At 42.6% G+C, this 26,955-nt stretch overlaps 1 protein-coding gene across 1 annotated transcript in view; it reads left to right on the forward strand.

Annotated features, from left to right (window-relative positions):
- Positions 1–1,233: 1,233 nt before the first annotated feature.
- Positions 1,234–26,955, forward strand: part of LEKR1 (leucine, glutamate and lysine rich 1) — a 160,910-nt gene continuing 135,188 nt past the window's right edge. The window contains exons 1-3 of the mRNA XM_075863652.1: positions 1,234–1,337; positions 12,986–13,034; positions 14,139–14,219. Coding sequence (XP_075719767.1) covers positions 1,234–1,337; positions 12,986–13,034; positions 14,139–14,219 — 234 coding nt within the window. The remainder of the gene's footprint in view (positions 1,338–12,985; positions 13,035–14,138; positions 14,220–26,955) is intronic.

Here is a 26,955-nt window from a genome sequence, read left to right on the forward strand (position 1 = left end):
GCAGTCAATTTTAAACCTCTCGCATCTATATGAAGACCGCGGTGCGTCCGCAACCTCAGAACTAGGGCTACATCGGAATCCGCATGATACAGCGCATCTAAAACTACCGTGATGTAGTGAAACCAAGGTTATTAGAGCAGAGCTCATGCACACGAGCATATTCGGCTCTGTTCACACCTCGGAGGTATACGTTGGGTGTATTCCCTGACGTATGTCACTGTATAGACTACATCGCCCATTGGCTCTAATGTTAAGAAAACATACCGCACGGTATATGATTTTTTTAGGTGGGCCACTATAGAACAGAGCAATCTGCTGCACTTTACTAGATAATTTACAAAACATTGTCATACCACCCCGACAGAGGCCAAAAGGACTCTCTTTTGGCCTTTGTTGGATGAATGGGGGCCTATGACATTGTTCAAACAAGATTGGAACAGAGCCTTATGAATCTGTGTTGTACAGATCTGTAATACGGCAACCATAGAAACAAAAGAGCTCATACTGTACCTCCAATTTTATACAGAGATATAGGGGATGAGTTATGAAAAGTGAGAAAAACCGTATTTGTTGCCTATAGCAACTTATAAGAAAATTAAAGCTGTGCTGTGATTGGTTGTCATGGGCAACATACACTTTTTTCTGTTAGACAGTTTTCATAACTAGTCCATACTTTATTTTTCTCACAGATTTCATGTGAAAAAACTCGTGGCTCCATCGGGCGCCCTATTATGAAAGTAATTTCCCCTTGTAACGTTGCTTTTTAGATTATACGACGCTGTACAGAAGGACCATACAGTGGCACAGAGTGGCTACAGCTCCGTAACGTGGAACCGTAAGTACTCTGAGTGTCGCCATATGGCTCCGTGCACAGAACTGCAACTAATTCACCGAGATTTCCCACCACTTTTGATAATTTTAAATGGCCATTATATTGTATGGGAGGAGAAAGTGGCAAATACAAATACATTTCTAGTTGAAGACCGTAGTTTCAAATGAATGAAGCAAGACATGTTAGAGAAGTGTTTGATACAGATAGCCTTAGGGCAATAAATATATAGCTGTAGTGTTAACTGTAATACATTTCCAGCTGCACAGAGCAGCAATCCTCAATGTATCCTTGCGAATCACTAGCTGCCAACCACAAAGTCACTTCCGCCAACCAAGTCACGCTGCCTTACGTTACACACCTCCCCCCTCACCCTCGTTGAGTTAGAGTTAGAAGGCGTTACCATGACTACGGGAGACGCTCGGTCTCTGCTAATGACACATGGGATCGCTGCAGGTCACACGGCTCCTCGTCAGGCTTTTCCGGGTAGTGTCCGCTGCCGGTCCCGGTATGTGTATACGTCAGACATTATACACGATGCAATATACCGAGCATCACATGGCTGCATCACATACTGTACGGTCACTATTACAGTGGGCACAGGCAGGGTAACGGCCCGATAGACAAGCATAGAAGTGGGCTAAATGCTGTATAGACATAAGGACTGCGTGTATGGGGATACTGTGGCTTATTTTACTTGTTTTATAAACGCACAAATGTTACCAAGGGATTGTCTCAAAAAAGTCATTGGTGTCATGTCAGACACATTATAAGGGACATGTGAGGTTCTCAACACCGAGAACAAGACTATCACAACCCCGGACCCTCAGTGGCGATGCTGTATGGGGGGTTATGAGTGAGAACAAGTATTAAATATAATGGAGAACGGGAACAGGACCAGCTCATATAATACTTTTTTGGGACATGTCCTTTAAAGAAGTTGTTACGCCCCACCACAATCATTATGGCATATCAACTGCTGGCACTTCTACCGATCCGAAGAACGGAGATGACAGGACCCAGCAGCAAAGTGGCCACATGAGAGCAGAGAGGCTTTATTATCTAAACAGCCCAGCGTTAACGCACCTGTCTCTGTATCTTTCATTGATGACTGTATTACAGATCTGTAGTATGGCACCAATAGAAATTTGTGGGCCCATACTGTACCACTGTACGCCTCTGATTTAATTGTGTGGCATGCTCCATTGCATGCTGTATTACGGAGGTATTGGGAGAATATGGTGAACAAAGGTACCATATAGCAGCTCATGATTGCCCACAGCTCCGTAATATGGAACCGTAGGGACCATGAGTCCCGTAGTACCGGCTCAATCGACATAACATAGAGATCCGACGCATGTGCAGCCCCTTCTCTGTTGAGTAACAGGCTGAGTACCCATGTCATTGGGATCATTGCTGATCCAAGTAGTCAGACCATGAAATTTCAGACCACAATGCTTATCCAGTTTACATGTTATACAACTGGTGATGGGAAACCCCTCTAATCCGGGGTAATGTAAAGATGGTCATAGTCATAAAAATTTTTCCAATGATACAACCAGTGATGGGCTAACTCTACGAAAAGTAGTGTGTCTCTTCCAATTGAGCTGTTTTTGTATTTTTAAATCATCAGGAAAATGTATTGCATACGTTTTGAAGCCTTGCGGTCCTAAAGGCCAGCAGGTTGCATGACCTGGACCTCATAGTGTTGGTTGCAGGACTTTTTCCACGTGAATTGTACATTAATAGCAATGAATGGAAAATGTGGTGTGACTATAAGGGCACGGCCACACGTGGCGGAATTGCTGTGGAATTCCGTGGGGGACAGTCCGCAGTGGAATTCTCCAGCGGACGGTTTTTACAGTTGTTTCAATACATTTTTAGGCAAGTTAGTTCAGACGTTGCGGAAAACTCCGCTGCGGACCATAAGCTGCGGTGCAGAATTTTCCCTCCACAGCATGCACCGACTGTTGCGGAGAAGAAGCGGAATTTCACTGCGGATTTCAGCCTTTGCCATGCAAAAACTGAAATCTGTGGCAAGTCCGCTGTGATATCTGCAACGTCTGAATTACCTGTCAAATATGCAAATGTTGGTGCAGATTTGTTGCGTAATTGCCCCAAATCTGCACCAACATTTGCAGCGGAAAAACTGTGCCATTTCTGGCCGTGCCCTTAATTCCGCTAATTATTTCTATTGGAGTTTGCCTGGTGAATAAAATGTGGTAGTTTGTTCCAGTGTTGGGTTAAATTGGCATTGTTGGCATTATCTCTCATTAGCTTCAGTTTCCTGCATGCAGTTCTGAAACATGACAAGTCTACTATACAGTAGTGCTCCTCTCCCTGCTGCGTCTTCTTAGGTACGTAGGCTTTTAGCTTGCAAAGAGGAAGGAAGGAAAAGAATTAACCACAAAATTGCTGGCCTCCTGTGGCCTCCTTTTTTCCTATTATTCATGGGAAAATTCTATTGTCATGTGGGAACCCTGCCAGATGTCTTCTATGCTATTTAAAGTATTTCTCTCTCACATTAGAATAATGCAGTGTTATTTAGGGTATTTATATTAAAAAAAATACAGCATGTGTTACACACACCACAACATGTAGCCACAACATACATGTGTTATATGAATAAAGCCAAAGTGTGCTTTATTTTTGTAGCAATCTTTTTATTAAAGGCTATGTAAACCTTTGAGCAATTTTTTCTTTATAAAAAACATACTAGAAGACTTTAGACAACTTTTTAATTGTTTTTCCTTAATTTTGTTAACTTTTTTTTGAGATAGAAGCTTTTTGAGATCTTGCGCTCAAACACAAATCTGTCAGGTCAGCGGGACTGACGGCTTTGGTGACAGGATACATAGAAGCTGTATCTAAAAAAGTCTAAACATCTAAAAAAAAAAAATGTCTAAAATCCTCTAATGCCACACAGCCCCCCTTGTATATACTGCCACACAGCCCGCCTTGTATATACTGCCACACAGACCCCCGTATATACTGCCACACAAACCCCCGTATATATACTGCCACACAGCCCCCCTTGTATATACTGCCACACAGCCCCCCATTGTATATACTGCTACACAGACCCGTATATTTCCTGCCACACAGACCCGCGTATATACTGCCACACAGCCCCCTCCCTTGTATATAGCCACACACAGCCCCCTCTTGTAGATAGCCAAACACAGCCCTCCTTATAGATAGCTACACACAGCCCCCCTTGTAGATAGCCACACACAGCCCCCTTCTAGATAGTCCCCCCATTCGCTTGTAAGGGGCGCCACACAGCCTCCCCCTTCTCTTGTACTTAGTGCAAACAGAGCAGAGAGCGGTAGCCTACCGCTACAACTCTCCGCTCTGCCTGACACGACTCACCGTCAGGAGGAGGAGGAGGTGGTCATGCGGTGAAGATTGGATCACTTTTGTCTGGGGTCGGTGACGGCACAGGACTGGACCAGTTCAGTCCCCTGACCTAATGTCAGGTGACTCTATTAGTCCACTCCTGGCACCGACCGCACTTGTCAGCGGATGGCCTGCATGCCGTCTCTGATACTCTGGGCTATCTCCTCCCTCTCTCACCTTCCGGGAGTTCTCATTGGGTGGCCGCTCCGTGAAGGTGAGTGAGGGAGGAGATTGAGAAACTTCCGCCCGCCGCACTGACAGTGCGCGGGCTTTAAAGTTCAGTGAGCGGGGAGGCCGTGGAAGGTGCACGGCCGCGCACTTTATAGCGAACATTGCATCCCTGTATTAAAGTGTACCCCCTCCGCAAGTTCAAACGTCCAATGGTCAACGTCCAATAGTAAAATGCATTAAGTGTAGCTTTCTTTTATACTGTAAATGTCTTCATCCAGCTACAGAAGGGCAGTTGCCACCTGAGTCAGAATTCAGGGGTGCTCCACATCACTTTGAGGGTATGTTCACACAGGGCGGATACGCTGCGTAAAGGTACACAGCGTATGTGCCTGGAGCCCGCAGAGAATTCTGTCCAAATGGCTGGAATGTCCGCTGCAGAAAACAGCACGTAAAAATACAAAAACTCTATATTTACCCGTAGCCATCGCGACATGTCCCTCTGACGTCCTGCAGCCAGATTTCTTGGGATGATGTTTTATCCCATGTGACTGCTGCAGCCTGTGATTGGCTGGACACAGGAGCATTTTGATCATGGTAAGTATAGACTTTTTTTTTCTGAGTTGTGATTTTCGCGGCGGAATCGCAGCATAAATCGACAGGCTGCGGATTTTAAAAATTTGTGAACCTTTTTTTTTCTGCGTTTTTTTGTTCAAATCTCATCCACTTTGCTGCTACTGTAATATGCTGCAGATTTACCACCATGAAATCTATTGCGGAAAAGCTGCAGTATTTCCGCTATGTTTGAACCCGGCCTTACAGTCCTTCAAAAAGGCAAAAACACTCTGCCATGCCGATTGTATATAAGCCACTGATTGAGCACTGGTTAGAGCGCTACATTTAAAACGATACCTGCATGTCCTTTTCAGAAGAATTTTGAGTAAGGGGATATACCCGCTTCGATGCAAGTTGTCGGAGGAAGTACTATATATACTTACATTATTAAAGTGAGATAGAAGCATGCAGTACTATCTGTACATAGATCATTACTCAGAGGAAGTACTGAAAAAAGATTGGAGGGAACCTCCAGCTCACCTTGTGGCAAAAAATGTGTTTAATGCCTGTTGCGCCAGGATCCTCGTGTCGGCACACGTCGGTAGAGACACAGCAAACGATGGGTATGATCCAGCGCAGGGAAAAAATGAATCGAAATTCCGGATGAGTTAAAATGGAAACTGGTTCCGATTTTATTGATATGGAGGGAGAGCTAACTCCCGCAGAGGAAAGGTGGATGACTGGAGAGAAGATAGGTGTGTGGAGCCTACGCGTTTCAGACGATCTCCTCGTCCTTAATCATGGCTGAAAAATAAATCTATATAATTTATCCACCTTTCCTCTGCGGGAGTTAGCTCTCCCTGCGTTTTTTACTCCATATCAATAAAATCGGAACCAGTTTCCATTTTAACTCATCCGGAATTTCGATTCATTTTTTCCCTGCGCTGGATCATACCCATCGTTTGCTGTGTCAGAGGAAGTACTATCTGTACCGAAAACATATACAGGGAGGAAATACTATCTGTACTTACATCAATAGAGGGAGAGTGAGGCAGTAATATTTGTACCTACATCATTACAGAGAGCGAGGAAGGCAGTACTATCTGTAACTACATAATTACAGAGGGGGGCAGTACTATCTGTGCCTACACAGAGGCGTAGCTAGGTTCTCCAGCACCCGGGGCAAAGATTCAGTTTGGCGCCCCCCCCCCCCAACCTCTTTCCCGACATCTCCTTCCCCCTCGCCGTGTTTGTTTTCTCTACCAATCGACGTGTCATTTCTTTTTATATAACGCGAGCATAAAATTATTTGTACATTTCACAAGCAATGTGGTTCTATACACAACATCAGAACCAAGCTCGGTACATATATACAGCCCCAGAACAAATACAGCTCAATTTAGTGCAACCCCTGACGTATAGGTTTGTACGGCGTAAAACTACAGCTCCCAGCATGGCCCGAACAATGGTAAGGATATGCTGGGAGATGCCGTTTCACAAAAAATAAATCCTATCATAATCATACCACCCATCATCTCGCTGCAGATCATAAAGTGACTACAGTGCTGATTAGAGGCAGAATAAACATTTACATTAAGTGACTCACCGGTGACGTCTCAGATTCTAGTTCTTTTTCTCCATTTGGTCCAGACCTCTATGATGACTTCTCCCGGTCCATTTCTGCAGTTTGCCGCTCACATGTCTTCAGCTTCTCACTTTTCCAACATTTCTGCACCTATAAATAAATATAAAGTTATCATTATACCACACACTACACCCCTAAATATAATAGTGCCATACACTGCACCTCTAATTATAATAGCACCATACACCGTGTCCCACACACACACACTGTGCCCCCTGTAGATAGTGCCTGCCATAGAGCCCCCTGTAGATAGTGCCTGCCATAGAGCCCCCTGTAGATAGTGCCTGCCATAGAGCCCCTGTAGATAGTGCCCCCATATAGACCACCCCTGTTTATAGCCCCCTGTAGATATAGCCCACCCCTGTATATAGAGCTCTACAGATAGCCCAACCATGTATGTAGCCCCCCTGTAGATATAGTCCACCCCTGTATATAGTGCTCCACATATAGTCCACCCCTGTATATAGTGTTTCACAGATAGCCCACCCCTGTATATAGCCCCCCCTTGTACATATAGTCCACCCCTGTATATAGTGCTCCACTAGATAGTCCACACCTGTATATAGTGCTCCACAGATAGCCCACCCCTGTATATACTATATACAAGGGTGGGCTATCTGTGGAGCACTATATACAGGGGTGGACTATATGTACAAGGGGGCTATATACAGGGGTGGGCTTTCTGTGGAGCACTATAGGGGGAGCTATTTGTGGGATACTATATACAAAGGTGGGCTATATCTACAGGGGGACTATATACAGGGGTGGGCTATATCTACAGGGGGACTATATCTACAGGGGGACTATATACAGGGGTGGGCTATCTACAGGGGGACCATATCTACAGGGGGACCATATCTACAGGGCTGGGATATACACAGTGGGGCTATATCTACAGGGGTGGGCTATACACAGGGGGCTATATCTACAGAGGGGGGCTATATACAGGGGTGGGCTATACACAGGGGGGCTATATCTACAGGGGTGGGCTATAGATAGGGGGGCTATATACAAGGGTGGGCTATATACAGGGGGAATATATCTACAGGGGGCTATATCTACAGGGCTGAGCTATATACAGGGCGACTATATCTACAGGGGGGGCTATATACTGGGGTGGGCTATCTATGGAGCACCATATACAAGGGTGGGCTATATCTACAGGGGGCTATATACTATATAGCCCACCCCTGTATATGGTGCTCTATAGACAGCCCACTCCAGTATATAGCCCCCTGTAGATATAGTCCCCCTGTATATAGCCCCCCTGTAGATATAGTCCCCCTGTATATAGCCCAGCAGATATAGTCCCCCTGTATATAGCCCAGCCCTGTAGATATAGTCCCCCTGTATATAGCCCCCCTGTAGATATGGTCCCCCTGTATATCCCAGCAGATATAGTCCCCCTGTATATAGCCCACCCCTGTAGATATAGTCCCCCTGTATATAGCGCCCCTGTAGATATAGTCCCCCTGTATATAGCCCCCCTGTAGATATAGTCCCCCTGTATATAGCCCAGCAGATATAGTCCCCCTGTATATAGCCCACCCCTGTAGATATAGCCCCCCTGTAGATATAGTCCCCCTGTATATAGCCCAGCCCTGTAGATATAGTCCCCCTGTATATAGCCCAGCCCTGTAGATATAGTCCCTCTGTATATAGCCCAGCCCTGTAGATATAGTCCCCCTGTAGATAGACACCCCCCGTAGATAAAGTCCCCCGTGTAGATATAGTCCCCCCGCAGATACAGCCACACGTCTATTACAATTAAAAAAAAAATTCAAACTCACCTTAATCCCGCTCCCACGCCGTCCGGCAGCCATGGAGACCTGCTCTCTTCTGCGCAGGTCTCCAGGGGGTTGAACACAGCGTCTATGAAAGGCGCTGATTGGCTGGGCAGGATGACTTTCCCTGCTAGTCAGTCAGCGCCTTTCATCGACGGAAGCGTCACGTCGCTTCATTGGTGGAGAGGCGCTGAATGTCCGGGCACGGAACGTGTCCGGTCATTCATTGCTTCTAATTGTACCTGTTTCCTTGCGACACAGGTACAATTATAGTGCAGGAGGAGGGGGCGCTGGCGCCCCCCTCTGAACTGCGCCCGGGGCACATGCCCCGCTTGCCCCCCCTAGCTACGCCCCTGGCCTACATAACTAGAGCGAGACAGGGAGACAGTATTTTCTGTACCTACATAATTTACAGGGAGTACAATCTGTACCTACAATACTACAGGGAGAGACATAGAAACTTATGATTGAGAGTAATTATTATATATAATGGGGAACGGTAACAGGACCAGCTCAGAAGAACATGCGGAAGTAGTATCACATACTTACCAAGATTTGTGTCAAGGTCTGTAGCAGATTTGGAATCCAGTGGCTGAAATGGTCAGGAAGGAGTGTGATAATAGCAAGAATAGTCACGTAACAGTTCAGGTTCAGAACACAGATAAGCAGCAACAGGTTGTAGCGTGAGGCCGGGACGTGGTTTGGAACCAGTCCAAATTCGGTACACCGATAAGCGGAAAAAGGTTGTAGTGTGAGGCAGAGACATGGTTAGGAAGCAATTCAAGTTTGGTACACAAATGAGCAGCAACAGTTTGTAGAGAGGCAGCAAGGAACTAGAGTTCAGGCAGGAAGCTTACGGGTAAGGCCACACGGTGCAGTCACGGTGCGTTTATGTTGCGTTTTTAAACCGCAGCAAGTCATTTTTCAATAGAAGTCAATGGTGAAATTGTTATGGACAGACTGCTGCTATTATATTACAATGTATTTTTTGTGCAGTTAACTGCATCTTCATAGTGTCCGACCGCATGCAGTTAATGACCGCGGTGACAAAGTTGTGGCTGAACTGTTTGCGTTTTTGCTAACAGTTCTGCAATGCATTGTAATGAACTAAATACAGGAAGCACCTAACAAACTTCAACACGGGTGAAAACTATGTCTATCAATTATTTCCTTTAAAAACGCAACAGAACTGCAGCATTAGGGCAGGTTCAGACTTGGCGGAATTCCTGTAGAATTTGTTTCAATACATTTTTAGGCAAGTTAGTTCAGACGTTGCGGAAAACTCCGCTGCGGACCATAGGCTGCGGTGCAGAATTTTCCTTCCGCAGCATGCACTGTCTGTTGCGGAGAAGAAGCGGAATTTCACTGCGTATTTCAGCCTTTGCAATGCAAAAATTGAAATCTGTGACAAGTCCGCTGTTTTTTCTGCAACGTCTGAATTACCTGTTAAATTTGCAAATGTTATTGCAGATTCGTTGCGTAATTGCCCCAAATCTGCACCAACATTTCCAACGAAAAAACTCTGCCACGTCTGAACGTGCCCTTACAGCGACAATAAACCAGAGGTGTAGCTAGGTTCTCCAGCACCCGGTGCAAAGATTCAGTTTGCCCCCCCCCCCCCCAACCTCTTTCCCGACATCTCCTTCCCCCTTGTCGTGTTTGTTTTCTCTACCAATCAATGACGTGTCATTTCTTTTCCACATTTATTTTTATGTAACTCGAGCATAAAAACATTTGTACATTTTACAAGCCATATATTTCTATACACAACACCAGAACCAAGCTCAGTACATGTATACAGCACCAGAACCAATCTCAGTACATAAATACAACACCAGCACAAATATAGCTCAATTTAGTGCAACCCCTGCCGTATAGGTATGTACGGCGTAAAACTACAGCTCCCAGCATGGCCCGAACAATGATAAGGATATGCTGGGAGATGCTGTTTCACAAAAAATAAATCATATCATAATCAAACCACCCATCATCTCACTGCAGATCATACAGTGACTACATTACTGATTAGAGGCAGAATAAACATTTACATTAAGTGACTCTCCGGGGACGTCTCAGATTCTAGTTCTTTTTCTCCATCCGGTCCAGACCTCTATGATGACTTCTCCCGGTCACAGCCCATTTCTGCAGTTTGCCGCTCACATGTCTTCAGCTTCTCACTTTTCCAACATTTCTACACCTATAAATAAAGATAAAGTTCTCATTATACCACGCACTACGCCCCTAAATATAATAGCACCATACACTGCACCTCTAATTATAATAGCACCATACACCGTGTCCCACACACACACTGTGCCCCCTGTAGATAGTGCCTGCCATAGAGCCCCCTGTAGATAGTGCCCCCATAGATAGTGCCCCCATATAGCCCACCCCTGTATATAGTGTCCCACAAATAGCTCCCCCTATAGTGCTCCACAGATAGCCCACCTCTGTATATAGCCCCCCTGTAGATATAGCCCACCCCTGTATATAGTGCTCCACATATAGTCCACCCCTGTATATAGCCCCCTGTAGATATAGCCCACCCCTGTATATAGTGTCCCACAAATAGCTCCCCCTATAGTGCTCCACAGATAGCCCACCTCTGTTTATAGCCCCCTGTAGATATAGCCCACGCCTGTATATTGTGCTCCACAGATAGCCCACCTCTATATATAGCCCACCCCTGTATATTGTGCTCCATAGATAGCCCACCCCTGTATATAGCCCCCCTTTAGATATAGCCCACCCCTGTATATAGTGCTCCATAGATAGCCCACCCCTGTATATAGTGCTCCATGGATAGCCCACCCCTATATATAGCCCCCCTGTATATATAGCCCACCCCTGTATCTGGTGCTCCATAGATAGCCCCCTGCAGATAAAGCCCCCCCCCGTAGATAAAGCCCCCCCCGTAGATAAAGCCCCCCTTGCAGATAAAGCCCCCTGTAGATAAAGCCGCACACTTTTTTATTACAATAAAATAACAAACTATTCAAACTCACCTTAATCCCGCTCCCACGCCGGCCGGCAGCAATGGAGACCTGCTCTCTTCTGCGCAGGTCTCCTGGGGGTTTAACGAAGCATCTATGAAAGGCGCTGATTGGCTGGGCAGAATGACTTTCCCTGTCAGTCAGCGCCTTTCAGCGACGGAAGCGCGATACCGCTTCACTTGTACAAAAGAGCTGAATGGCCGAGCACGGAACGTACCCGGCCATTCATTGCTTCTAATTGTACCTGTGTCCTATAGACACAGGTACAATTATAATGCAGGAGGAGGTGGCGCTGGCGCCCCCCACTAAGTTGCGCCCGGGGCACATGCCCCGCCTGCCCCCCTAGCTACGCCCCTGAATAAACGCATGCAGTTGACCGCTTGCGGTTTTCAAACGCAACAAAACCACTTCAACGATGCACCGTGTGGCCTTACCCTAATAGTCTAGCAAGGAGGAAGTGCCACACTTTTAGGGTAAGGCCACACGGTGCAGTCACGGTGCGTTTATGTTGCAGTTTTAAACTGCAGAAAGTCATTTTTCAATAGAAGTCAATTGTGAAATGTTTGTTATGAACAGACTGCTGCTATTACAAGGTGTTTTTGTTCAGTTAACTGCATCTTCATAATGTCCGACCGCATGCAGTTAATGACCGCGCTGACAAAGTTGTTGCTGAACTGCTTGCGTTTTTGCTAACAATTCTGTAATGCCTTGTAATCAACTATATACAGGAAGCACCTAACAAACTTCAACACGGGTGAAAACTATGTCCATCAATTGTTTCCTTTCAAAACGCAACACAACTGTAGCATTACAGAGACAAAAAGCGCATGCAGTTGACCGCATGCGGTTTTCAACAACAAAACCGCGTCAACGACGCACCGTGTGGCCTTACCCTTATATCAAGCCAAAAGAGTGATTCCAATCAAGGCAAGAAATCCAAAGACAGGAATCAAGAGAACCTGGACAACAATTCAGCAGTGGAGCTGTCAAACGTTTCAGATTGCTCAATGAGAAGAGCTGGTGCCTGGGCTACAGGAGTCTCTGGGTACAAATCCTAACAATCTGAATCCCAAATCATGGGACATTTAAGCCCACAAAATGACCAAAAACAACCCATTTTAAAACAACGTAACATAATTTATGTTTGCAGAACAGGCAAATATGCTATCTGTCCCTACATCATTTACAGAAATGCAGGACTCTCTGTACCTATAATATTACTGCGAGAAGCAGGGAGTAGGAACCATCCGTACCTACATCAGGGAGAAAGTACTATCTGTATGTACAAAATTACAGGGAGAGGCAGGACGAAAGTACTTTCTATGTCTGCATCATTACAGGGAGGAAATATAATCGGTACCTACATCTTTACCGGGAGAGAGAGAGGGAGGCAGTACTATCTGTACGCACATCTTTACATGGAGTTATTACTATATGTACCTACACAAGGAGGAAAGAGAGGGAGGCAGTACTATCTGTAAGCACATCTTTACATGGAGTTATTACTATATGTACCTACACAAGGGAGAAAGAGAGGGAGGCAGTACTATCTGTACCTACTGTATGTCATTAATAGGGAAAGACAGCAAAGTGTGACAACCTTATTTTGCAGGAAAAACTGGTCACTTTGCCGTCATCTGGGCCGTTGCCGTGCCGCAATTGTAAGTGCATAGTCATATAAAAAAAAAATAATAATGTGCTCGTTACCTTATAATATTTGGCTATACAATTTTTATATACATTGTACACCTGGCATCTTAAAATCTAATAAAAATGTTGGAAAGGGAAAACATAACAATACCAGAAGCACAGCATTATTCAGGTACATGTGGAAGAGATTAATCCTATTATTGCGATAAAATATCACCAGTCTCGCACACCTTTGAGAAAACCTTGAACACTGTGGTATGTATTGGAAAGTTATATAGTGTGTTCAGTACAATACTGGATTACTTTTTATTTTTCTAACCGGTAACACAAATAGACGTCCGTCTTTGTCTCCTTTACTTGCCAGTTCTATGAGTAAGTCCGGTTGGAGCGTGACCATATAAATTGATTTTCGCAAAGTGCAAGGGGACATTGGCATTCTGTCAATGTCAGCAGTAACCATGGGGATTGTTCATTCACACTGAGCTGTATAAAGGCCTCTGACGGACATTACGCAATAGATTTCTACCAGAGCACTTTATAGATGCATTTCAATGTTTCTCACTGAGAAAATACCAGCGGTTTATATTATATCTGGATAGTAACTTATATGGAGTCAGCAAAAATAACGGCTGCCATAAGTTTTGTCTCTGTTAGTTTACCTAACTTTTTACTAGCTGTTGTGAAACTGTATGCTGGGAGTTGTAGTTTCACAACAACCGGAAAGCCACATCAAAACTGTAAGATTTATGCAACTAGATAGTCAATGTTTGACAGTTTTAGTTGATCAATAAGTAGAAAGAATCAGAACTGATAATTTTCTCTTTTATCATTTTTCCACTATTAGTCAGGATTGTATTTCCATATTCTGTTCATTTTTAATCATAGTTTATTTTAATCTTAGTAGATCCAGGAGGAAGGAAAAGTGTAATTTCTTCCTTCATATTTCTCGATCCAAAAGTGCTTAAAACCTTAGGAGACGCTAGTATGTTTTACCTTGAAAATCTTTACTTTGCTGGTTATATACTGAACATATTTGGTCTCTTACTGTAGTTGGTGTATAATATGGGGGCACTATATTCCTTAGAAATGATTGGTTCTCTTTCTTCTACCTCCAGCTTTCTCATTCACGGACAGAAGAGCCTGAGGTCATGGAAAAGCATGTCCCAATGCATCCGTTACCAGACGAGATTCAGATGGTAAAACATGAAACCAAAATATAATTCTCTGTGCTATACAGCGCTTACACATACACTCAGCACTGCTACATCCACAAACTCCGTTCTGCCATAAATACAAACGTACCTTTTAGTTATGGTTTGTGTTAAGCCGAATGATCTGCAAATTTTACAGTTGGTCAGGAAAAAATCCTGCGGACCCAACCGAACAGGGCGATGCTCGTTAAAATAAACTTTTAACTCTTTTTATGTTGCTCAGCTTAGAGGGCCAATGATGATATTTACATGTACTTGTAACAAATGGTTGAAATAGAGGATTTCTTGTTAATAAAGTGCTGCTGGATTGACTGAAACGTTCTCTGCATCCTGGAGAAGCTGATTTCAGAGCCTAAGTAGCTCATAGTGTGCAAGCAAATAGCAAATCGGCGAGTCTGATTCTATCAGTTCTCGTTGTTATCTAATAATCTGAGACCGTTTGGAAAACAGCCAATTTAGTGATCCTGCTTTATGTCAGACTTACATTTATTATCATTTAAGGAGTCTTCAGTGCATTTTGTTCAGTTTTTCCGACAACTTGAATAATACTAATGCAATAAACACAGTGCATTTAATCGCTGTCTACAAAAGGTAGAAAAAAAGAACATTTTTAATTTGCATTCAATTCAGTCCATTAGTCCATCTTGGAAGAACACGTGGTCCAATGCCCTGCTGGTAGACATGAATCCGCCTTTACGTTCATGATGAAGTGTTCTGTCTCTGAGAGTCATTGCCTTTCTGAGTAATTTGTGTAAAATACGGCAATATTTGAAAGCACAGAACATTCACTGCTAGGCCATGTTCAGACGTGGCGGAATTTTTCCGCTGCAAATGTTGGTGCAGATTCGGGGGAATTACGCAACGAATCTGCACCAACATTTGCATATTTGACAGGTAATTCAGACGTTGCAGATATCACAGCGGACTTGCCACAGATTTCAGTTTTTGCATTGCAAAGGCTGAAATCTGCAGTGAAATTCCGCTTCTTCTCCGCAATGGAAAGAGAATGCTGCGGAGGGAAAAATCTGCACCGCAGCCTAAATTCCGCAGTTATTTTCTGCAACGCCTGAACTAACTTTCCTAAAGATGTATAGAAACAAATGTAAAAACAGCTGCTGCAGAATTCCACTGCGGACTGTCCGCGGCGGAATTCAACAGCAATTCCGCCACGTCTAAACGTGGCCTTAGAGTAGAATGAGGAATATTTCGATGTAGCAAGACTATGTAATCTGAAAGGAGATGTTTGGGACCCTGTTTTTACAGAAAGGTTCATTAATCCATGAAGACGTCTAATATGGTTGAAAACAATGTATGTTTGTGGAAATTTGTTATTTTACAAGAGGTTTAATTAAATAAAACACAAACCTTTCCTGAGGAAACCCCGAAATATCAACTAAAGGTTGACACTAAAATATGTGAAAAGACTAAGGATATATTCACACATAGCAGATTTGTTGCAGAAATTTCTGCAACTGTTCCATTCATTTGAATGGAACTTTCAGAAATCCATGCACTTGCTTCAGAAACAACCCCATTCAGATGTATGGAAGGTATTTTTTTTAGTCGCAGATTTTTTTTTTTTTAAATCTACCTTGTGTGAATACACCCTAAGGCGCCTTATTCACACGAGCGTGTTTAACGTCCGTGATACGCGCGTGAAAATCACGGACGGACCTATGTTAGTCAATGGGGCCGTTCAGACATTCCGTGATTTTCACGCAGCGTGTGTCCGCTGCGTAAAACGCACGACATGTCCTATACTTGGGCGTTTTTCGCGCACCACGCACCCATTGAAGTCAATGGGTGCATGGAAATCACAACGCAGCACACGGAAGCACTTCCGTGTGTCGCGTGTGATTTGCGCAACAGTAGATAAAGAAATGAAGGAAAAAATAAAAGCACTTCCTTAATTTATTTTCCTAAACATCAAAAACGCGTGTCATAAGGATGTCATATGCGTGAAAATCACGCAGCCACGCAGCAAACACTTATGACACACGGAACTGCAACGCGCAAAAAACGCAGCATTTTTTGCGCACGCAAAACGCACACATTCTTTTGAATAAGGCCTATGGCCTGATTCACACGAAGGCTGCGCATCTCGGACGTGCAAAACTGCAGTTTTTCACGTCCGAGGTGCATCCGTGCCCAGCGCTGCGGGACGCGATGTCACGCATCCACCATAGTTGAGAGTCTATGGAGGGATACGTGATGCGTGAAAAGATAGGACATGGCCTATTTTCCCACGGACCCTTCACACGGTCCGTTGAAACAACAGCTGTGTGAACAGCCACATTGAATTACATAGGTCCGTGGGACGGCCGCTGTTTCAACGGCCGTCCCACGGACGTTTATCACGTTCGTGTGAATCAAGCCTTAGGCCAGGATCACACACATCGTTTTGGTGCAGTTTTTGGCTCAGTATTTTGAGCCAAACACAGGAGTGAACACAAAAGAAAGGAGACACATGAGTCTTATCTTTATACCTTTCGTTCATTTTTGATCCACTTCTGACTTTGACAAAAAAAACAGAGCCAAAAACTTCATCAAAACTGTGTGTGTGATCCTGGCCTAAGCCTGGATTGACACATTCCGTTTTGATGCAGTTTTTGATTAAGTTCTTTAACCCCTTCTCGCTCCTGGACGTACTATGAGGGTATGTTCACACGGCCAAATTTCAGACGTATACGAGGCGTATTATGCCTCGTTTTACGTCTGAAAATACGGCTCCAATACGTCGGCAAACATCTGCCCATTCATTTGAATGGGTTTGCCGACGTACTGTGCAGACGACCTGTTATTTACGCGTCGTCGTTTGACAGCTGCCAAACGACGACGCGTAAAAATACAGCCTCGTCAAAAGAAGTGCAGGACACTTCTTTGGACGTTTTTGGAGCTGTTTTCTCATAGACTCCAATGAAAACAGCTCCAAAAACGGACGTAAAAAACGCCGCGAAAACGCCGCGAAAAATGCGAGTTGGTAAAAAAACGTCTGAAAAGCAGGGTCTGTTTTCCCTTGAAAACAGCTCTGGATTTTCAGACGTTTTTGTTGACTACGTGTGAACATACCCTTAGGTCATGGCAGCTGTATCGTTCGCGCTCCATGACCTAATAGTACGTCTCGGGAGTAACGGCCGTTTCGGCCGTCCTCCCGACACATACAGGAGCTGTGACAGCTGTTGTCTCGTACAGCAGCTGTCACAGCTCCTACAGCGGGGACTGATCGCTGTGTCCCCGCTGATTAACCCCTTAAAAGCCGCGTTCTATAGAGATCGCGGCTTTTTAGGGGTTAAGCTGCCATCGCCGGCCTGCTACACGATAGCGGCCGGCGATGGTGACTATGGCAACCGAACACCAAACAATGGCGTCCGGCTATGCCATAGACGGAAGCCTAGTGGGTTCTGACAACGTCAGGACCCACTATGCTTGCTGTCAGTGAGTAGCTGACAGTTCTAATACACTGCACTACGCATGTAGTGCAGTGTATTAGAATAGCGATCAGGGCCTCCTGACCTCAAGTCCCCTAGTGGGACAAAGTAATAAAGTTAAAAAAAAGTTAAAAAAAGATGTGTAAAAATAAGAAAAAAAAAGTTTAAAAAGTATTAAAAGTAAAAAACCCCCTTTTTACCTTATCAGTCATTTATTATTAATAAAAATATATAAACAAACAAATAAACTATACATAATTGGTATCGCCGCGTCCGTAACGGCCTGAACTACAAAATTATTTCGTTATTTATCCCGCATGGTGAACGTTGTAAAAGAAAATAATAATAAACCGTACCAAAATCACAATTGTTTGGTCACTTCACCTCCCAAAAAATGGAATAAAAAGAGATCAAAAAGTCGCATGTACCTAAAAATGGTACTGATCGAAACTACAGTTCGTTACGCAAAAAATAAGTCCTTGCACGGCTTTATTGATTGAAAAATAAAAAAGTTCTGGCTCTTAGAATAAGGTAACACAAAAAGTGAATGATTGTTTACAAAACGTATTTTATTGTGCAAACGCCATAAGACATAAAAATATGTATTATTGCCGTAATCGTATCGCCCCGCAGAATAAAGTGAATATGTCATTTATAGCGCACGGTGAACGCTGTAAAAAAAATAGAATAAAAAACAATAGTAGAATTGCTATTTTTTAGTCACCACGCCACCTAAAAATAGAATAAAAACTGATCAAAAAGCTGCATGCACCCCAAGAAAACTACAATGCATTCCTCAAGGGGTCTAGTTTCCAAATTGGGGTCACTTTTGCGGGTTTTCAACTGTTTTGGCACCACAAGACCTCTTCAAACCGGACATAATAAAAAAGAGGCCTCAAAATCCACTAGGTGCTCCTTTGCTTCGGAGGCCGGTGCTTCAGTCCATTACCGCCCGAGGGCCACATGTGGGATATTTCTCAAAACTGCAGAATCCGGGCAATAAGTATTGAGTTGCGTTTCTCTGATAAATCCTTTTGTGTTATAAAAAAAAATGATATAAAAAGGATTTTCTGACAAAAAAAATATTTAAATTTCACCTCTACTTTGCTCTAAATTTCTGTGAAACACCTAAAGGGTTCATAAACTTTCTAAATGCTGTTGTGAATACTTTGAAGGGTCTAGTTTCTAAAATGGGGTGTTTTATAGGGGTTTCTAATATATGGGCCCCTCAAAGCAACTTCAGAACTGAACTGTAACCTAAAAAAATAAATAAATTAGGCAATACTTCGCTTCTTACATTATACTGATAATGAGCCATGCCCACCCCGAGATGACCCCAGTTTTGGCCGTTTGTATAAACGGAGACCCCTATTAGACCGTTTCAGTGCCCAGTTTTCCCAAGCATACACCCCCGAGAAGTGTATTTCTATTGATGAGTCCCTGGTACATTTTAAAGGGAGTGTTCAATTCCGCGAGTACCTGATGGGTAAGAGGGCAAGGTATGGCGTGAAGATGTATAAGCTGTGCGAGAGTGCATCAGGGTATACCTACAGGTTTAGGATATATGAAGGAAAGGCCACCCCCAAACTAGACTGAAATCCTGGACTACAATAGGTACATGGGAGGGATGGACTTGTCAGATCAAATCCTGAAGCCCTACAGAGCCATGCGGTGTGGTATAAGAAGCTGGCCGGGCACATCATACAGATGGCATTGTACAATGCGTACGTGCTACGTCGATGTGCAGGCCAGACGGGAACTTTCCTGGAATTTCAAGAGGTGATTATCAAGAACCTAATCTTTAGGTACCAAGAAGGGGGGGCACCCAGTACTTCTGGAAGCGGGGCCACACGCATCGTACCAGGGCGGCAACACTTTCCAGGAGAAGTTCCCCAAACTGGCAAGAAGGGAAAAAGTCAAAAGAGGTGCAAAGTCTGCTATAACAGGACGATAAGGGATGACACAATATATCAATGTGACACGTTTCCCGAATAACCAGAGCTCTGTATGAAAGAGTGTTTTAAAATTTATCATACATCCCTTGGTTTATAATTTACCCCAATTTTACTTACCCTGATGCACTCCGCACAGCTTATCCCCCCTCGTCTTTCCCCTCTGAGCCCTGCTGTGTGCCCAGGCAGCTGATAACAGCCACATGTAGGGTATTGCCATACCCGGGAGAACCCACATTACAGTTTATGGGGTGTAGGTCTCCGGTCAAAATGCTCACTACACCTCTAGATGAATGCCTTAAGGGTGTAGTTTTTAAAACGGGGTCACTTCTTGCGGGTTTCAACTGTACTGGTACCTCAGGTGCTTCTGCATACATGACTTTGCACTAGAAAATCCCCAGTAGGCCAAATGGTGGTCCTTTCCTTCTAAGCCCTCCCATGGGCCCAAACGGCAGTTTATCACCACAAATGGGGTATTGCCGCACTCAGGACAAATTGGGCAAGAAAATGGGGTATTTTGTTTCTTGTGAAAATAAGAAATTTTCAGCCAAAACTACATATTATTTGAAAAAAATAATTTTGTTTTCATTCCCAGCCCAATTCAAATAAGTTCTGTGAAAAAACTATGGGGTCAAAATGGTCACAACACCCATAAATGAATTCCTTGAGGGGTGTAGTTTCCAAAATGGGGTCATTTGTGGTTGGTTTCTATTGCTTTGATACCTCTGGAGCTCTGCAAATGCGACATGGCACCCGAAAACCAATCCAGCAAAATCTGGACTCTAAAGAACAAATAGCGCTCCTTTCCTTCTGAGCCCTCCCATGGGCCCAAACAGCAGTTTATCACCACAAATGGGGTATTTCCGCACTCAGGACAAATTGGGCAACAAAATGGAGTATTTTATTTCTGGTGAAAATAAGAAATTTTGATAAAAAATTACATTTTATTGGAAAAAATGTAATTTTTTAATGTCACAGCCCAATTGAAATAGGTGCTGTGAAAAAACTGTGCGGTTAAAATGCTAACAACAACCATAAAAGAATTCCTTGAGGGGTGTAGTTTCCAAAATGGGGTCACTACTGGTGGGTTTCCATTGCTTTGATACCTCTGCGGCTCTGCAAATGCGACATGGTACCCGAAAACCAAACCAGCAAAATCTGTACTCCAAAGAACACACAGCACTCCTTCCCTTCTGAGCCCTCCCATGGGCCCAAACGGCAGTTTATCACCACAAATTGGGTATTGCCACACTAAGGACAAATTGGGCAACAAAATGGGGTATTTTGTTTCCTGTGAAAATAAGAAATTTTGATCACAGATGACATTTTATTGGAAAAAATGACATTTTTTTCATTTCACAGCCCAATTCAAATACGTGCTGTGAAAAAACTGTGCGGTCAAAATGGTAACAACAACCATAAATCAATTCCTTGAGGGGTGTAGTTTCCAAAATGGGGTCACTATTGGGTGATTCCTACTGTTTTGGCACCTCAACACCTCTTCAAACCTGGCATGCTGCCTAAAATATATTCTAATAAAAAAAGAGGACTCAAAATGCACTTGGTGCTTCTTTGCTTCTAGGGCTTGTGTTTTATTCCACGAGCGCAGTAGAGCCACATGTGGGACATTTCTAAAAACTGCAGAATCTGGACAATACATATTTAGTAGTGTTTCTCTGGTAAAACCTTCTGCGTTACAGAAACAAAAAATTAATAAAATTGAAATTCAGCAAGAAAAATGAAATTTGCAAATTTCACCTCCACTTTGCTTTAATTCCTGTGAAATGCCTGAAGGGTTAAAAAACTTTCTAAATGCTGTTTTGAATACTTTGAGGGGTCTAGTTTTTAAAATTGGGTGTTTTATCAGGGTTTCTAATACATAGGCCCCTCAAAGCCACTTCAGAACTCAAGAGGTACCTTAAAAAAAAGGCTTTTGAAATTTTCTTAAAAATATGAGAAATTGCTGTTTAGGTTCTAAGCCTTGTAACGTCCAAGAAAAATAAAATAATGTTCAAAAAACGATGCCAATCTAAAGTAGACATATGGGAAATGTGAACTAGTAACTATTTTGGGTGGTATAACCGTCTGTTTTACAAGCAGATGCATTTAAATTCTGAAAAATGCAATTTTTTCAAAATTTTCTCTAAATTTTGCAATTTTTCACCAATAAACACTGAATATATCGACCAAATTTTACCACGAACATGAAGCCCAATGTGTCACGAGAAAACAATCTCAGAATCGCTTGGGTAGGTTTAAGCATTCCGACGTTATTACCACATAAAGTAATGCAGATTAGGAAGAAAAAGCTGCTCCTCTGAACGGGCGCTCAGGTGTGGATTGTACTGGTATCTTCACAAAATCGTCAGGGTATATTTTCAACGATTTTATTATTAAAAAAGAACAATATAAAATTCGATTGCATAAAGTGAAATATGTCAGATTTGAAAAATGGGCTCTGAGCCTTAAGGCCCAAACTAGGCTGCGTCCTTAAGGGGTTAAGCAAAAAACAGGAATGGATACAAAAAGCAGGAAAAGTATAAAAGAAAGAAAAACACTTCTCCTCTCTAATGTATCCACTACTGACTCTGGCTTAAAAAAAAACTCCACCAGAAACTGCATCAAAACGGAATGTGCTCTGGGTTATTCAACAAGGCATCACAGTTTGCAGTTAGGATATGTTCACATGCATCAGATTTGTTGCAGAAATTTCTTCGACTGTCCCATACATCTGAATGGGGCTCGCAGAAATCCGCGCAGACGTATATTTTTTCTGCAACAATTCTGCCAAGTATGAATATACCCTTTAGATTACAGTAAACTCAACATTATGTCACGGTCTTTTAAAGTTATATATAAATTTTTACCCTCTTGCAATTCAATTGCCTCATTGTTTTAAACATTGGGCAGGAACTATATAACTGTACATCTTGATCCTTCTGTTTCACGAATAGAATGCCAGAACTATAGTGCCGATTGACACACATGGCGGATCGTAGAACGGAGGGAGTGTTTTGTATCTACAGGTCGCTGTAGATTTAATTCCCTTTACATTGTCTATGGGACATCGATTGACCACCTTTATAGGTTCTGTAATTGCTATTATGTTGTCATCCAGTATCTGTTACCTATGGAGGAGACCAAATTAACTCAGAAATGTCTGCATGAAATATGAAAAGAATTTGTGGAAGATGGCTATTATAAGACGTTTTCCAATTTTAGGGGATTTATTATAATGGTCCCTATAAAATTTGCTTAAAATCTGCATTATATTGGAGAGAGATTTACGGGCTACTGCGATAAAGAAAATACAGAACTTTTTCATAAAAAGACCACATAGTGTTAACCTTAATTTTAGCTTTTGGACTGGTACGGAGGATTAAATATTCTGGAACGGACAGTTCAGTAGAAGTGTTCTTATTTGAGAAAAGTGGCAGTGCACGAACAGAGTGTTCCTCTAATGATAACCCCTCATAACAGCTCATGTTGTCCCTTATTTTTAATAAAATCAACAATGATTTTCATGTTGGAACCTGCAGAAATTCTTCTTTTTTTTTAAGTTTCGGAAAAGGAGATTATATATCCATCTTTCCTCGGTACATTTTGTATTTTCCATTAACAACGGTAAAATAAATGGTAGAAATATATCTCTTTAATGTCAGGATCATCCCAGCGACCACAGGCATTGTAAAATATCTATACAGGGATAGGATAGAAGAAATATCAGCTGCCTGACAAAATGCTTCCAGCTTCCAAGTGAGGTATTCACATGAAGGAATTGATATTTTTTTAAATTAAAGCACCGTTACATAAATTTTAAAATGTTGTTCACATGTTACTAAAGTTGAAAATGACTATTATAGCTTTAAATGACTGATCTGTAGTTTATAATTCATATATAAGTCCAAAGCACCATTTTTAGTAGCCATGACTGCAGTGTCCTAATGGCGAATGTATTACCGCTCCGTACAAGCTGCGAGTAGTACATGGCCGTTTAAGGTATCCATAGAAGTCTACAGGGCCATGCTGTACCTTCATATGCCTCTGATTTCACGTGAAGGTATACAGAGTTTTTTTCTGTTTGATTTACACAATTATGTCATGTGCACACTGAGTGCTTATGGCTCCATTGTACGAAGTCATAGGCTCTATTCATATGCTGCAGTTTTATCACGAAACACAGTCGTGTGCACTGGCCTTTGGTCCATGCATAATAATAGGATTTAAATCCTAATTGGTAATTTTTATTATTACAGTCCTCAGCTAAATTTTCATGTGTAACAGGGTCTATTCACATGTTGTGCATTGTAGCATGGTTTTGCCATGATTTTGTGAAATCACCGCAAAAAGATATGACCGCAATGTGTGAATAGATCCCAACAGGCTCTGTGCCGCTACCCTATGGTTGATCCATAATTAAAACTATTTAAATGGGAATGAATTATTTGAGAAACAATTAAAAAATTTCATTTTCACCGCTGAAATTTGTTAGGTTAGGTGAACAAGCAGAAAAATAATTTGCCGCAAACCACCTGTTAGACATGCAGCTTTTTCCGCAGAATTGCGGTGCATCCGCAGCAAAATCCACTTATGTAACATGCGTATTTCACCCCTCTACGTCGAAAGGGGTAAAAACTGTGGTGAAAATCCACAGAAATTTACATTCTGCAGATTTTAAAATCTGCACCTCAGATCAATTTCTGTGTGGAAAAATCCACACAGAAAATCCGCAGCATTTCCGCTTTATTTTTTTCGATAAAGCAAGTCAACAGTTTTTCCTAAAATTAAGCTGGTTTGAAAAAGAAGCAGCTTTCTCAACAATACGTCAGTCTTTTGTTCCTTTGCCAAATGAAGGCTATACCTTGTGTCAGATGAAGGCTATTGCCAAGAAACTGGAGATCTCCATACTTTCTCGAGAGAGCAAACTGGATCTAACCAGGATACAACTGGAATTTGAAAAGCCGAGGTTCACTACCGAACGAAAGGAAAAGTAAATCAGTCTGCAGAAACAGAAATGTGAAGTGTAAAGCAATTGAAAGGATGCTGGAAAAGTACGCGGGGGGAGTGCAAGGAATAAAACCTAAAACGGTTACCTCCATGTTTTATAACCTCATGCCATCCTCTGACGTCAACGCTTGATTGGTGCAAATTTCGTCATGCAGCAGGACAACGATCCTCATTATACTAAGCTATGCAACAACTGTATAGGGAAGAAACAGGAAGCCACAGAACTGTCTTTGATGGATTAGCTGGTACAATTTTCACATTAATCTTATTTAGCTATTGCAGGATGAGCTTTACCATAAGGCCCTAGAAGTCAGTCACACCTCTGGGAAGAGCTACAGATGTGGGTTGAAATTTCTAGAATTCCAAACATCTGCAATTCTTTATTTGCCCTAAATAGAGGATTCTTCGATAAATGTAATGTTTGCTGAAAAAAAACAGTTATCAATAAATTGACTATAATGTCTGCTCAATTTAATAGTAACTTGAAGGAAAGGCTTTATTCTTGCAGTTTTCACTGCCTGAATTGTCATTAAGAAAATAAAGTTAATGTACCTCCAGTAATGTAAGAAAAACGATTAACGTGCAGGACTTATAAATAATAGTTTTTTCATGCTGCTGCAGTATGGATCGGCTATAGCGCATGCTGCAGTATGGATCGGCTATAGCGCATGCTGCAGTATGGATCGGCTATGGCGCATGCTGCGGGCTGCTGTACAGTAGGAGACATCGTGTCCTGCTCTGCTACCTAGGCTTAAGTCTTCAGCATGGAAGACACGCCATAGAATGCAATATAATCTTACAGTAAGCTACATGCATACGTTGCGTCATTTGCTGCAGAAAATATGCACCAAATCCGAAGTAATGCGCTGGAAATGCGCATGTAAAAGCCGCACCTAATCGTGAGTTTTTCAGTGCAGTTTTTACATTTTGTGCATGCAAGACAACTAAAGTATGTTTGAAGTAGAAGTGTTTTGCAAGGTAAAGTGGGAGGATATGCCAGGTAGTTAAAGTTGTCTTCACATGCAGTGTTAAAATCCTGTAGGAAGTTCTCCAGGACGGGGTGGCACCCTCTCGCTTCTTTGTGGCGATATGTGGACGAAGTCTAGCCGCATCGTGATGGATTTCTAAATGCTTCTTCAAAATTTTGATGTGAATTGATTTTCCCTTTTTGAAACAATGGGGCATATTTATCAATAATGTAGTGGATTTTATTGCTCAGGCACCGGAGTAATGACCTTAGCCAAAATATGTATCATGGCACTTATAACATCTTATCTACCACTGCAAATTTTTACCCTGTTGCCCCTTTAATTACACCCCGCATAATCCCATACATGTATGTTTCAGGAAAGGTTAATAAACTGTGATAAGTAAAAAACATAGACCTATTTTTGGTATCCAAATTGCACAATATAGTTATCATGGCAATTTTAGATGAATGTTGAACGGTATGCGTAAAAAAAAATGGGTTTCGTATCTGTTTAAATTTAGGAGGCCGCTGCAGGGGGTGATAGGTTCTGGAGCAGCGATCAGTAGATGACAGCAGTGAGCAGACAGGTGACTGGAGTGTTATTACAGTATGGTCAGATACAATGTGAAGATATTTATATTTAATATGATGCAGTAATAGTGAATATATAGAGAAATCTACTTATTTATTGGTTCTGATTGAGAAGAGGAAGAAGCTTTCCAACACTGGGCTACCATCTTATAGGAGGCTCAAACTTTAATCTGCATTTCCACCAACAGCATTGGTGGAAACAAAACTTTAAGACTATGGGGGAAAGTAGAAATTTGTGGTAAAAATTGCGACTTTTGTGCCATTTTCGCCGCTCACCCCACTTTTCTAAAAAGTTCAGGGGGGCGGGGCAACCCAAAGCCAAACATATGTAATATAATTTACACAAAATTGCGTAAATTTTGACACATTTGCACTAGCTCGTGGCTGGTGTAGATTCCACTTTTTGGAGCACGGACGACCTAATTTATTAAGAGGCATGAGTCTTTTAATAAATTAGGTGCATTTTACTCCAGCTTTATTTATTTTAAGACTGGTGTATGAAACGCCATTCTTAATAAATCTCCTCTAAGGCCAGATGTGGCAGAGTGTTTCCGCTGCAAATGTTGGTGCAGATTTGTGGAAATTACGTAACGAATCTGCACCAACATTTGCATATTTGACAGGTAATTCAGACGTGACAGAAAACACAGCGGACTTGCCACGAATTTCAGATTTTGCATTGCAAAGGCTGAAATCTGCAGTGAAATTCCGCTTCTTCTCCGCAACAGACAGTGCATGCTGCGAAGGGAAAATTCTGCACCGCAGACTATGGT

The sequence above is a fragment of the Rhinoderma darwinii genome, chromosome 4 (genome assembly GCF_050947455.1).
Source record: "Rhinoderma darwinii isolate aRhiDar2 chromosome 4, aRhiDar2.hap1, whole genome shotgun sequence".
Lineage (NCBI taxonomy): Eukaryota > Metazoa > Chordata > Amphibia > Anura > Rhinodermatidae > Rhinoderma > Rhinoderma darwinii.